At 36.7% G+C, this 12247-nt stretch overlaps 2 protein-coding genes across 2 annotated transcripts in view; one reads left to right on the top strand and one right to left on the bottom strand.

Annotated features, from left to right (window-relative positions):
* Positions 1 to 12247, bottom strand: part of LOC111043676 (mitochondrial ribosome-associated GTPase 2) — a 103756-nt gene that overhangs the window by 80564 nt on the left and 10945 nt on the right. Inside the window, 1 exon segment of the mRNA XM_039422686.1 lies at positions 5579 to 5705. Coding sequence (XP_039278620.1) covers positions 5579 to 5698 — 120 coding nt within the window. The 5' untranslated portion in view covers positions 5699 to 5705.
* LOC120350189 (odorant receptor coreceptor-like) overlaps positions 1 to 12247 on the top strand; it is a 105597-nt gene that overhangs the window by 4973 nt on the left and 88377 nt on the right. The gene's annotated exons all lie outside the window — the stretch shown is intronic.

Genomic DNA, 12247 nt, shown 5'->3' on the forward strand with positions numbered 1-12247 from the left:
ATATTTTTTCACAGCCTCCTCTAATAAAATAACTTATTAGACATACTTACGGACATACTTCATAGCCTCCATATCCTCGCATATTTTTTTCACAGCCTCCTCTAATAAATGTCCTGCCCGAGTCCCTGTCCGATTGGAATCAGTGAAAAGCGATTGGCAAATCCAACATAGGGATCGAATTACTTAAAGTTTTGCAAGCATGCAAACTAACTAACAGCTTATTCAAGTGAGTTCACGTTATAATGGCAGTATTCAATTAACATTGGTGTAGCTGTCCCTTATCATTCGACAAAGCAGATAGCGAATCCTTTTCCGACTCGCAAAGTTACCACATCATTTTTCAACAATGTAGGAGCGAATAAATAGAATATTCACTCTCAATTATAAATAAGAATGGAATTTTTATTAGCAATTAAACATTAAGGTGCGTACAGACTTTCGCTATGCTCCGCAATCGAATGTCACTCGAGCAGATCGATTGATGATCGACCGGGGAGCAAGAGTGAGTGAGTACACAGCGTTCGTGGAGCGATTGCGGAGCATGCGCGGAGCGTTTTGGAGGCGCATATATATCTGTACGCACCTTTATACAAACAAGCAATAGGCTTCGTCAGATAAAAAAAACATACATTTAAAACAATAGGCTTACTTTAAAGTCCTATTCTTCAATAATTATTAAACATTTAACTTCAATAAATTTTCAACACAATATAACATCACAATCCATAAATTATTTTAAATAGTAGAATGAGTTTTGTCTCAGCCATTATTAATAACCAATTTAAATTTTTTTACCAGTGGCATTCTTATCTCAAGAGGAAGTTCATATTACACATCTCTGGTACATATGGTTTTTATATGAGTCTTAGATAATCTTAAATAGGGAGTCAGAAAATTATAGGAAGCCTTTTATGAGTCTTAGATAATCTTAATATGGGAGTCAGAATATCGGAGTTCGATCTAGTATTGTAATTGTGATTAAAGTTCTTTTGAGCAGAATCTATTAGATTTTTTTAACATTTCCCAGTTTCTCAATGACAGGGGAGTGATAATTATTTGTATAGCTCTCTAAGGTGGGCACACACCTGTTAGTCAAGACAGACTAGTCACGTTTAGTCACAATACTTACATAGTTTACTTATGATGCAACTCAACAGATTAGTCATTGCAATTAGACATGTCTTCATAAGCAACTATTTGAAGTATTGTGACTGACGTGTCTTCTTTTCTTTACTAACTGGTGTGTGTCTAGCCTGAGGAATGATTTTCTACAGCTGGTACCAATCAACTACGGTACACTAACTTCAACTCCAAACTACCGTTATAATAATTCCAGTACACAATTTATCACAGGGTGACGTGTTTATTATACAGCTGATAACTTTAGATGCCAAATCATATGATCTTGAATCATGATCACGTTTCCGTTCTTCGGTAGTCGCTCGGCCGAAAATTTCGAAAACATAGGTCTGTAAATGGACAATAAAAAAATATTATTGGCCCCCCTATTAAAATTTCTGGTCAGAAACCATCCCCAATATTCCCACAACATATACCCAACGTTTCATTCCGTTCTGTCAGTAGTTTTCGAGTCTATAGGGAACAAACAACAAACAACACACAAACAACACACAAGCAGACATTCATTATATTTATAGATTGGTTTGATTCATTTTTATGATGCAACATTTTGGCTATGTGTGCTTGGTTACCGTATGTTTGTTAGTTGATAAACTTCTTTTTATAGCTGAATATGCGTTTTTATCATCCCAGACAATAAGAGGTCCAAACAAAATATGAAATTTGCAAATACAGTTAAATTCATAGTGAAATAATAAGTTTTTCTCAATTTAGAATTACTGGAACAAAACTCGTTAATCTTTCATAATGGTGCAAAACCTGTCATAATGCTAATACTGCTGCAAAACCTGTTATTGCAAATGTTTTTTTTAAATTACTGAAAAATTCCAAATCAATGATTTATGACCTGATACAATAAAAGTAATTTTTTTTTTACATTTTTTTTAAAATATTACCAAAGTGCTATTGCCTTGTATACTAACCACAGTTTTTTTGCCCTTTGTGAAAAAATGCTTGGTTGGAGTTTAACGAGTTTTGAAACTGGACAACTCAATTAAACAATCAATCCAGCAATTCACATACTTTTATTTATATTGAGAGACTTCTCAAAACTGATGATACTATAGTCACCACACGAAAATAGTCTGATGGGAATTAGAACGGCTGAGTACCTCACACCACCAAGCACTCATAAACGTTGCCAATCATCAAGTGTATTATAACACTACCTCCATAAACAGAGGTTTACGGAGGTATTGATTATAACCACACTAATAAGTTCTCATTAATAATCAGCTATGGGCAACGTTCATCAACTCTTATTTGGCACTTTGACCTCATCTTTTCCAGTTCCCATTGGACTATTTTCGTGCGTTTCAATAGAACTGTAAAATCTGACAAAGCATTTATTGGAACGGTTCCACTTGTTACTCGTTCCGCTACTACGTAGACATCATGTCGTCTTTTTGTCTGTCTGCGCTGACCAGTGACGTCACAGTCAAGTTTCACGTTACTGCCCCAATCAAGTTGGTTTCCTTTATTATTCGTCGTGTCATTTTTGCCGTTGCAATTTAATATTTATACTATTCGATTTTTTGGAATTTATTTTGTCTTTAGCATCTTACTTTCTAGTTATTTGCTACTTTTCACCATACGTTTGTAAAGTGTTGTTCGTGGCTGACATTTCCGCCTTCCCTTTTTGTTGCTAGTGCATCTAACTTACTGCTTGTCTTTCATGGAGGATAGACGGGTGTGCATATCGCGCCCGGTCTAACTTTTCATCCAAAGTCATCTAATCTACAGAACGTTTTTAAAGTGTGAATTATTCTACAAATTATTCATTTATTCTATTCTTCAATTGTGATTCAATTATTCATCGATTGCTTCGCATATTTGCTCTGATAAACTTGCTAAGTTCACGACCTCGTGTGGGCGTTCATCGCTATTCATTTGATCTACAGAACATTTTTAAAGTGTGAATTATTCTACAATTAATTCATTTATTCTATTCTTCAATTGTGATTCAATTATTCATCGATTGCTTCGCATATTACTCTGATAAACTTTGTCAAAAATTACAACCTCGTGTGGGCTTCAATTGCCATTCTTCTACAATTGGCTTCACCTCGTGAAACTCAAACTTTCAAGTTCATCATCTCTACCGTTTGGAAATCAATCTAAAATTCCACAACTTGAAGGTCGGATTTTTCGTTTGGAATTCTACTTGCTCCTGTTCTCATTTCCACTGGGGGATTTGCCTGCTGTGATGGACGCTTCCATGCTTGTCATCGCATGGCCAGAGCACATCATCGCTTGCTGATGTCCTGTTCCTGTGGGTATTGTGGAGTCATTGCCTGTCTGCCTGGCGCATCTCCTCTTCAAAATTTTATTCAGGTTACGTAAATCGTTCTATTCAATTTCATTTACGTATGTATCATAATTGTTTTATTAATGTCTATCTGAACAATCAATCACTAAGGCCATTGACGCCTATTAATTCATTGGATTTGACAGCTACACTTGGCTTCACAAGTGATTTTCTGAGGCCACTGACGCCTATTAATTCATTGGATTTGACAGCTACCCTTGGCTTACAAGTGATTTTCTGAGGCCACTGACGCCTATATAATTGTATTCAATAGTAGCAATTATTTCATTGGATTTGACAGCTACCCTTGGCTTTACAAGTGATTTTCTAAGGCCATTGACGCCTATTAATTGTTGTCGATGTCTACTTGACATTTAATTTACTGAAGGCCTATGCCGCATATTTTTTATGTATTCTACTTGTTGAGCACTATTTACAGCTCATTGTCTTTTGTTATTATTTCTTTTGTACTATGAATGTCTATCTGACATTCAAATTCACTGAGGCCACTGACCTATTAATTGCTCAATTGATATCTACTTGACATTTAATTTACTGAAGGCCTATGCCGCATATTTTTAGTATTCTACTTGTTGAGCACTATTTACTGCTCATTGTCATTTGTTATTATTCCTTTGTACTATTGAATGTCTATCTTGACATTCAATTCACTGAGGCCACTGACGCCTATTAATTGCTCAATTGATATCTACTTGATATTTAATTTACTGAGGCCTATGCCGCATATATTTTTATGTATTCTACTTGTTGAGCACTATTTACAGCATATTGTCATTCATTATTCCTTTTGTAAATCATTGTCATTTATTATTATTCCTCTTATAAATCATTAATATTGAACCTTACAGCAATAACTTTCATTATAGCACTCAATTTATATTCATTTCAGGTATCATTAATATTACCTTTTCGTTTATTGTCAGACTTCAATGGTCATTAATGTCATTGACCTAATCTCATTTAAATTTTGTATTTCTCTAACGTGTTATCATGTTGTAATTATCCCAAGATATTTGACTCAATCTACTTACAATTGTTCTTGTATGTGGCCATCTGCCTATTATTATTTTATTGATCCCAAGATATTTGACTCAATCTACTTACAATTGTTTTTTGTTTGTGGCCATCTGCCTATTATTATCTTATTATTATTAAATCTTATGTTGTTGATTCATTTAGTCTTTTATTGGCGTACTTACCACACTTCAAGCTATCAGTATTTTTATGCACAGAATTCAAAGATTTATTTGTAGGTATTTATACCAACTATCATTCACAGTCCACTGCCCTGACCTTGGATTCTGTCAAGAACAGCTAACAGAAAATTATCAACATTTTATGCGAGTTTTCTAGTATATCAGGTCAATTCCGACGTAGTTAGTGAAATGAATAAACTTTGAATTGAATTAATGCAATATAGCCTCTAATTTATAAATTATTTTAAAAGCAATCTCTATTTTATTTTTTGTAATGCCTGAGACCTGAATGGTAATCATATTTTTCATTTGATTGAAATGGACATAACCTATGTATAATATTTGGACAATATTTGAAACTAAATTGGGAAATTGAAGAAGTTTTGGGCAATAGCCTGTTTTTTCTTCTCCGATCATTGTATTGTTTGTGCTAACCTAATAAATAAATAAACATGGATCTCTGTTTTGTTTAGTTTTTTCCAATTAGAAAATCTTATTTGCTTTTTCCCTCTCAAAATTTGTTATTACTCTTTTTTTTGTTTTGTTTCAGTGATATGAAATAGTTTTTCTTGTCTTGTATTGTGTTATTTTTAATATTTTGAATTGGACTTTTTTGCGACTCCCACCAGCAGTCAAAGACTTTTCTTTTGCTGCTCGTGCATGAGACAATTTTTAGTTCTGGTGGTTAATTTTATTTTATTTTCTTGTGATAAGTGTTTGATTTATTAACCTTTGATTTGTTACATTGTAAATTTTGGCAATAAAAGATTGAATTGAAAAAAATTAATTACTTTGTGTAATTCGTGTGTCTGATTATTTGAAGACATAATTTTGAATTGAATTAACACAATATGATTACTGTAATTCACGTGCTTGATTCTATAAAAGAAGAGTCGAGGCAGAAGATGCTTACGTCATTACTGGTTGATTTGGCTTTTTTCTTTCGCAACGGCAAAGGTGCTGACACAGCAGCCGAAGACGAGCACCGCCTCAGCAGAATATTCAAAAACGCCGGATGAGTCAGCATTTTCATAGCAGGACTGCAAAAACAAGTAAAACTTGTAAAATGTAAACGTCTACATGAAAACAGAAAAAATAATTTGAGGGAAAAACTTGATTTCATTTTTAAAAGTGAAGGTGATATTGTAATATATTAATGTGAAGGTGATATTGTAATATATTAAATAAACCAGCTTGAAGGTTGTAAAATCTGACAAAGCATCTATTGGAACGGTTCCACTTGTTATTCATTCCGCTACTATGTAGACATCATGTCGTCATCATGTCTGTCTGTCTGCGCGCTGTGTCTTTTGTGGGTCTGCGCTGACCAGTGACGTCACAGTCGCGGTTCTTTGCCACTGCTCTAGTCAGCTGGTTTTCTATACTTCTATTCGTACCTTTTTCGTCGGATTGTTTGCCGTTGCAATTTTAATATTTGTGCTATTCGATTTTTTAGAATTTAATCTTGTCTTTAGAACCTTTTTAAAGTGTGAATTATTCTTCAAATTAATTCGTTTGTTCTATTCTTCAGTGTGATTCAATTATTCATTGAGTCTTCACTCAGTTACTCTGTTAAAATTGGATAAACTTCGTCAAAAATTACAACCTCGTGTAGGCTTCAGTTGCCATTTTCTACAATTGGCTTCACCTCGTGAACCTCAAACTTTCAAGTGCATCATCTCTACTGTTGGAAATCAATCCAAAAATTCCACAATTTGAAGATCGGATATTCGTTTGGAATTCTACTCGCTCCAGCCTAATTTTCCATTGGGGATTCGCCTGCTGTAGTGGACGTTTCCATGCTTGTCATCGCATGGCCAGATCACTTCATCGCTTGCTGATGTCCTGTTCCTGTTGGTATTGCGGAGTCATTGCCTGTCTACCTGGCCGCATCTCCTCTTCAAAATTTTATTCAGGTTATGTAAATCGTTCTTTTCAATTTTCATTTACGTATGCATCATTATTGTTTTATTAATGTCTATCTTGACATTCAATTCACTAAGGCTACCGACGCCTATTTATTCTTTGTATTTAACAGCTACCCTTGGCTTTACAAGTGATTCACTGAGGCCACTGACGCCTACTAATTGTTTTATTAATGTCTATCTTGACATTCAATTCACTAAGGCTACCGACGCCTATTTATTCTTTGGATTTGACAGCTACCCTTGGCTTCACAAGTGATTTTCTGAGGCCACTGACGCCTATATAATTGTATTCAATAGTAGCAATTATTCTTTGGATTTGACAGCTACCCTTGGCTTCACAAGTGATTTTCTGAGGCCACTGACGCCTATATAATTGTATTCAATAGTAGCAATTATTCTTTGGATTTGACAGCTACCCTTGGCTTCACAAGTGATTTTCTGAGGCCACTGACGCCTATATAATTGTATTCAATAGTAGCAATTATTCTTTGGATTTGACAGCTACTCTTGGCTTACAAGTGATTCATTGAAGGCCACTGTCGCCTATTACTCGTTCTAATTGATGTCTGTCTTGACATTCAATTCATTGAAGGCCCATGTCGCCTATATTTACCTGGATAATCTTCATTATATTTATTAGCTACCCTTAGCTTTTAAGTGTTTTCTAAGGCCAGTGACGCCTATTAATTATTTGGTCGAAGTCTATCTTGACATTCAAATCACTGAAGGCCTATGCCGCATATATTTTTATACGTTACTTGCTGAGCATTTTTTACAGCTTATTGTCATTTTTAATCATTATTATGTACCTTAGTAATAACTTTCATTATAGCACTCAATTTATATTCATTTCAGGTATCATTATTAATACCTTTGCATTTATTGCATATCATAATACCAATATCATTATTAATTTAATATCATTAATACCTTTGCAGTTATTGTCAGACCTCAATGGTCATTAATGTCATTGACCTAATTTCATTTAAATTTTGTAGTTCTCTACATTATTTCACATGTTGTAATTTTCACAAGATTTGACTAATGTTTTTTTTTGTATGTGGCCATCTGCCTATTATTATTTTATTGATCTCAAGATATTTGATTCAATGTTTGTATGTGGCCACCTGCCTATCATTATTTTATTGATCCCAAGAAATGTGACACAATTGTTTTTGTATGTGGCCATCTGCCTACTATTATCATCTTATTATTATTAAATCTTATATTGTTGATTCATTTAGTCTTTTATGGCGTACTTACCACACTTCAAGCTATCAGTATTTTTATGCACAGAATTCAAAGATTTATTTGTAGGTATTTATACCAACTATCTCCACAGTCCACTGCCCTGCCCTTGGATTCTGTCATAAAAATTGGTCCTCCAGGCCGGATTTCTTGATCCAGTGTTACCTGGGATAATTGTTAATTGGACCAATTGTAAAAATTGGTCCTCCAGCCCGTTCATTTTTGACCAGTGTTACCTAGGATAATTGTTAATTTTTATTACCCATTCTTGGTCCATTGAACCTTGGGGTTTCAGTGACCGTGTGCCTAATAGTCTAGCTTGACGCCAATGATTAGGTCCCACTCTAGAGTATATTTATTTTTTTCATTGTACTTTGTATGTTTATATTGTTTAATATTAAGCATTCACACACTTGTTCAAATTTTCAGTACTGGCTGCAACTCAAAGCACGCTGCAACGTGTATGCACCAGCTATCAACTATCTTGTACCTGAGAGACTGAACCACACTGAACTGGTCACAGACGGCTATTGCGCATTGAGAAAACAACACACGGCATACCACACCGCCTTGCGAGCTCGCTACTTGACTTGCCGCACAGCAAGCTTGATACAACTTGCCTCAAATGCACAGGCGTGCCTCTCTGCGTACTGGACCAGCGCCAAGGTTGCTTATTGGCGCAGCAATCGCATTGCTACAGTGCACTATCGTGTCATTCACTCAGGTTTTTCTGTTAATTTTTAAGCATGTCTGATCATGAGGAAGATTCACTTCCTGAGCCTTCTGCTCTTTTCAATACAAGAGACAATTTACACCAGGAAATAGATTGGTTCATAACCAGCTATAACGATTATGTTGTGGACACTGAAGCCACTTATTATCAACTATTGACTGTAAAAAACGAACTAGGTTCACTTAGAATTAAGTATGATAAGATACATCAACAATTATCGAATTCAGAGTTGCAAGCACAGGACACTTCAACTCATTTTGAGATACTCAATAAGTTTATCTCCATTACCTCTAAGGCAAACGCTGCATTAACTGCCTTTGAAAGCAGACAATGCAACAATGAGGCCACTGCTGGTGCTTCCAGCGGCCAACATCTCAAAACGCACCTTTGGCAAATTTTCAGTTGCCTCAGATACCGCTTCCACGCTTCAATGGGGAGCTTTCAAAATGGCAAGCATTCTCAAGTGCTTTTACTAATATTATTGGTAATCAAGATAACATTAATGATTCATTGAAATTTTTCTATCTTCGTCAATCACTCAGTGGTGAAGCTCTTGCTAGAGTGGAACACATTGAAGCTGACGAAAATGGTTTTCAGCTTGCATGGAACCTCTTAAGGGAGAGGTATGACAACAAGAGATTAATTGCTGCCAGGCACGTCACGGCAATTGAATCTCCGCCTACCATAAAGCGTAACTGTCCGCAATCATTACGGGCATTCATTGACTTTTGCAAGTCCCACATCACCGCACTCGAAGCGCTTCAACTTGGAGTCCAAATCAAGGACTTGCTGTATATGCACAAAATGTTGTTGCAGTTGGATACTGCTACTGTTTGAGAATGGGAAAAGAGTGTTGGTATACACGACATTCCCACCATTGATAAATTTTGGAATTTTTTGGAATCACAATGCAAAATCATGGAAGCTGTTGCTTCAAGCTCAGCTAACCATCATCAAGGAAATGTACAGCAAAGTACATCCAACTCGGTTGGTGCTCATAGCAAGCCGAAGTTCAACCAAAATCAATCGAATGTTCAAGCTAGGATGCAGGTTACTACCTCTTCTATGTCACCTTGTAGTTTTTGTAATTCTGTTGGTCATTTTCCAAATCGTTGTAATGAATTATTGAAGTTACAGGTTACTGATCGTTGGAATGCTGTCCGTGACAAAAGGTTATGTTATAATTGCCTCAAGCCTTTCGCACCCAATCATGTTTGTTGGGACAAATCGTGTACACTTTGTGGCAAGAGTCACCACACTGTTCTTCACAGGTTGTATCCTCAATCACGGGACACTCAGCCTACTTCTAAGGATAAGGTAACTTCAAATCTTATTCATTCTCAGTCTTTTGCTCCCTCCAAGGGTAAGAATGCTGTTTTGAATTCTGTCATGGTTCAGAATGCGGAAACAACTAAGCAAGCTGTTTCTCATGCAGAACAGCCTCAGAAGAACTCTCATGTCACAATGAGCTCCACTTCGTCTCTGTGGTTGCAACAGCAATCAACTGTCGCCTTGTTACCTACTGCTGAAGTTTTGGTTCAAACTTCTAGTGGGGAATTTATTAAAGCAACCGCGCTTTTAGACTCTTGCTCTGATTGTAATTTGATGTCAACTAGGTTGGCTGAAAAATTGTCACTTGTTACTTTGTATTCTGACACTTTGATTCATAGTGTAGGTGAGAATAAGACCAAATCATCTATTTCTCATTCAGTTTGCTTGTCTTCATCTGATCGTTCGTGGTTGGTTGAAGAAAATTGTATTGTAGTTGATAGCATATCATCTAATGTTCCTAGTGTGAACATCGATCTCTCCAAAATTTCAATTCCGTTGAACTTAAATTAGTGGATCCATTGTTTGATCAATCTAACCTGTAGATTTGTTACTTGGTGCTGGCATATTCGCATCTATACTTCAGCCTGGTAAATTGTATCTAGCTCAAAATGCTCCCATTCTTCAGAAAACCAGTCTAGGTGGGTCATATTTGGTCCTTGTAAAGCTATTCGTCCTATTGCAGCACCTCGTTCATGCCTCCCCGCTTCACCTGTGGCCGCTCCCCGTAGGGTCACGTCGAATTTTCTAACTTCAATGATGTCTCTCATCAGTTAGAGAAATCAGTTCAGGAAAACAGTTCTCAATCAGTTCAGGTATTAGCTACCAATTCTTCTCATAATGATGTTATCTCAGGTATAATCAATAGTTGCTCCACCTATCACAAAATCGTTCGTACAACAGCACATGTTCTACGGTTCATTCATAATTGTAAAAAACAAAATTCAGTCACTCCGCGTTTTGGTCAATTAACTATCTCTGAAATTTCAGAAGCTGAAAATTGTATCTTCAAATCTATTCAAGAAGAAGCTTTCTCTGCTGAACTTAAAGCATTGCGTCAAATCAGGAGCTATTGCCTAATAGTTCTATTAAAGCCTTGTCACCATTCATTCATTCAGATTCTCTGCTCAGAGTTGGTGGACGTTTGCAAAATGCAAATGCTTCTTTTGATTATAAACATCAAATATGTTGCCAGCAATCACAAATTCACTCGTGCATTGATTGTTGCTCACCATCGTCGTCTAAGTCATGCTGGGGTGCAGGCCACCATGGCCAGTGTAAGACAACGATTTTGGTTTCCCTCCACCCGTCGCACCATCAAAAGCGTATTGCGGCATTGCATAATGTGTTTTCGCTTTTCGGCTCTTCGTTCTGAGCAAATCATGGGTAGTTTACCTGCAGCCCGCGTTCAGGCTAATGTTCACTTTCACAATTGTGGTTTAGATTACGCCGGTCCTATTTCCATTCGTGTAGGCGGCCCCAAATCTCGTACTTTTTCTCCACCACTCTTCAGAAAAAAGGCCCACTCCTAACCACTCTTCAGAAAAAAGGCAAATGGTTAAACAGTTGTGAAAATTTGAAGGTTGGTATGGTTGTCATCTTGAAGGATCCTGGTTCCGCGCAGTCCACTTGGAAGCTGGCGCGCATTACTGAAGTTCATCCCGGTAAGGACGACAAGGTTCGAGTTGTCACTGTTCTCACTCCCACCGGCACCTTTAAGAGGGCTATTTCGAGTTTAGCACCTCTTCCCATTGATGAGGATTCTAGTTAATCCCCTTGCCCTTATGGTTCATGTTGTATTTTCAGGTTTCATTGTTTTTTTCCCCTGGTTCTCACATGGGGCCAGTTTTCAATTTCCAATTGCCTTGCCAGATTTTACATATTTCTTACTTTTCTTATTGTGCCATACCCCCGTATGAACAAGGGGCCCAGTTTATGTAAAATCTGACAAAGCATCTATTGAACGGTTCCATTGTTATTCGTTCCGCTACTACGTAGACATCATGTCGTCATCATGTCTGTCTGTCTGCGCGCTGTGTCTTTTGTGCGTCTGCGCTGACCAGTGATGTCACAGTCGCGGTTCTTTGCCACTGCTCTAGTCAGCTGGTTTTCTATACTTCTATTCGTACCTTTTTCGTCGGATTGTTTGCCGTTGCAATTTTAATATTTGGCTATTCGATTTTTTAGAATTTAATCTTGTCTTTAGGCATCTTACCTTTTAGATATTTGTTACTTTTTCACCATTCTGTTGCGAGCGCTTTGCCTACGTTTCTAACACATCCGGCATCTTGCCTCTTTTCATTGTAGCTAGCAGCGTCTCCGTCTCTTTTCAATGGTGGATAGT

This window comes from Nilaparvata lugens, chromosome 3, assembly GCF_014356525.2.
Source record: "Nilaparvata lugens isolate BPH chromosome 3, ASM1435652v1, whole genome shotgun sequence".
Lineage (NCBI taxonomy): Eukaryota > Metazoa > Arthropoda > Insecta > Hemiptera > Delphacidae > Nilaparvata > Nilaparvata lugens.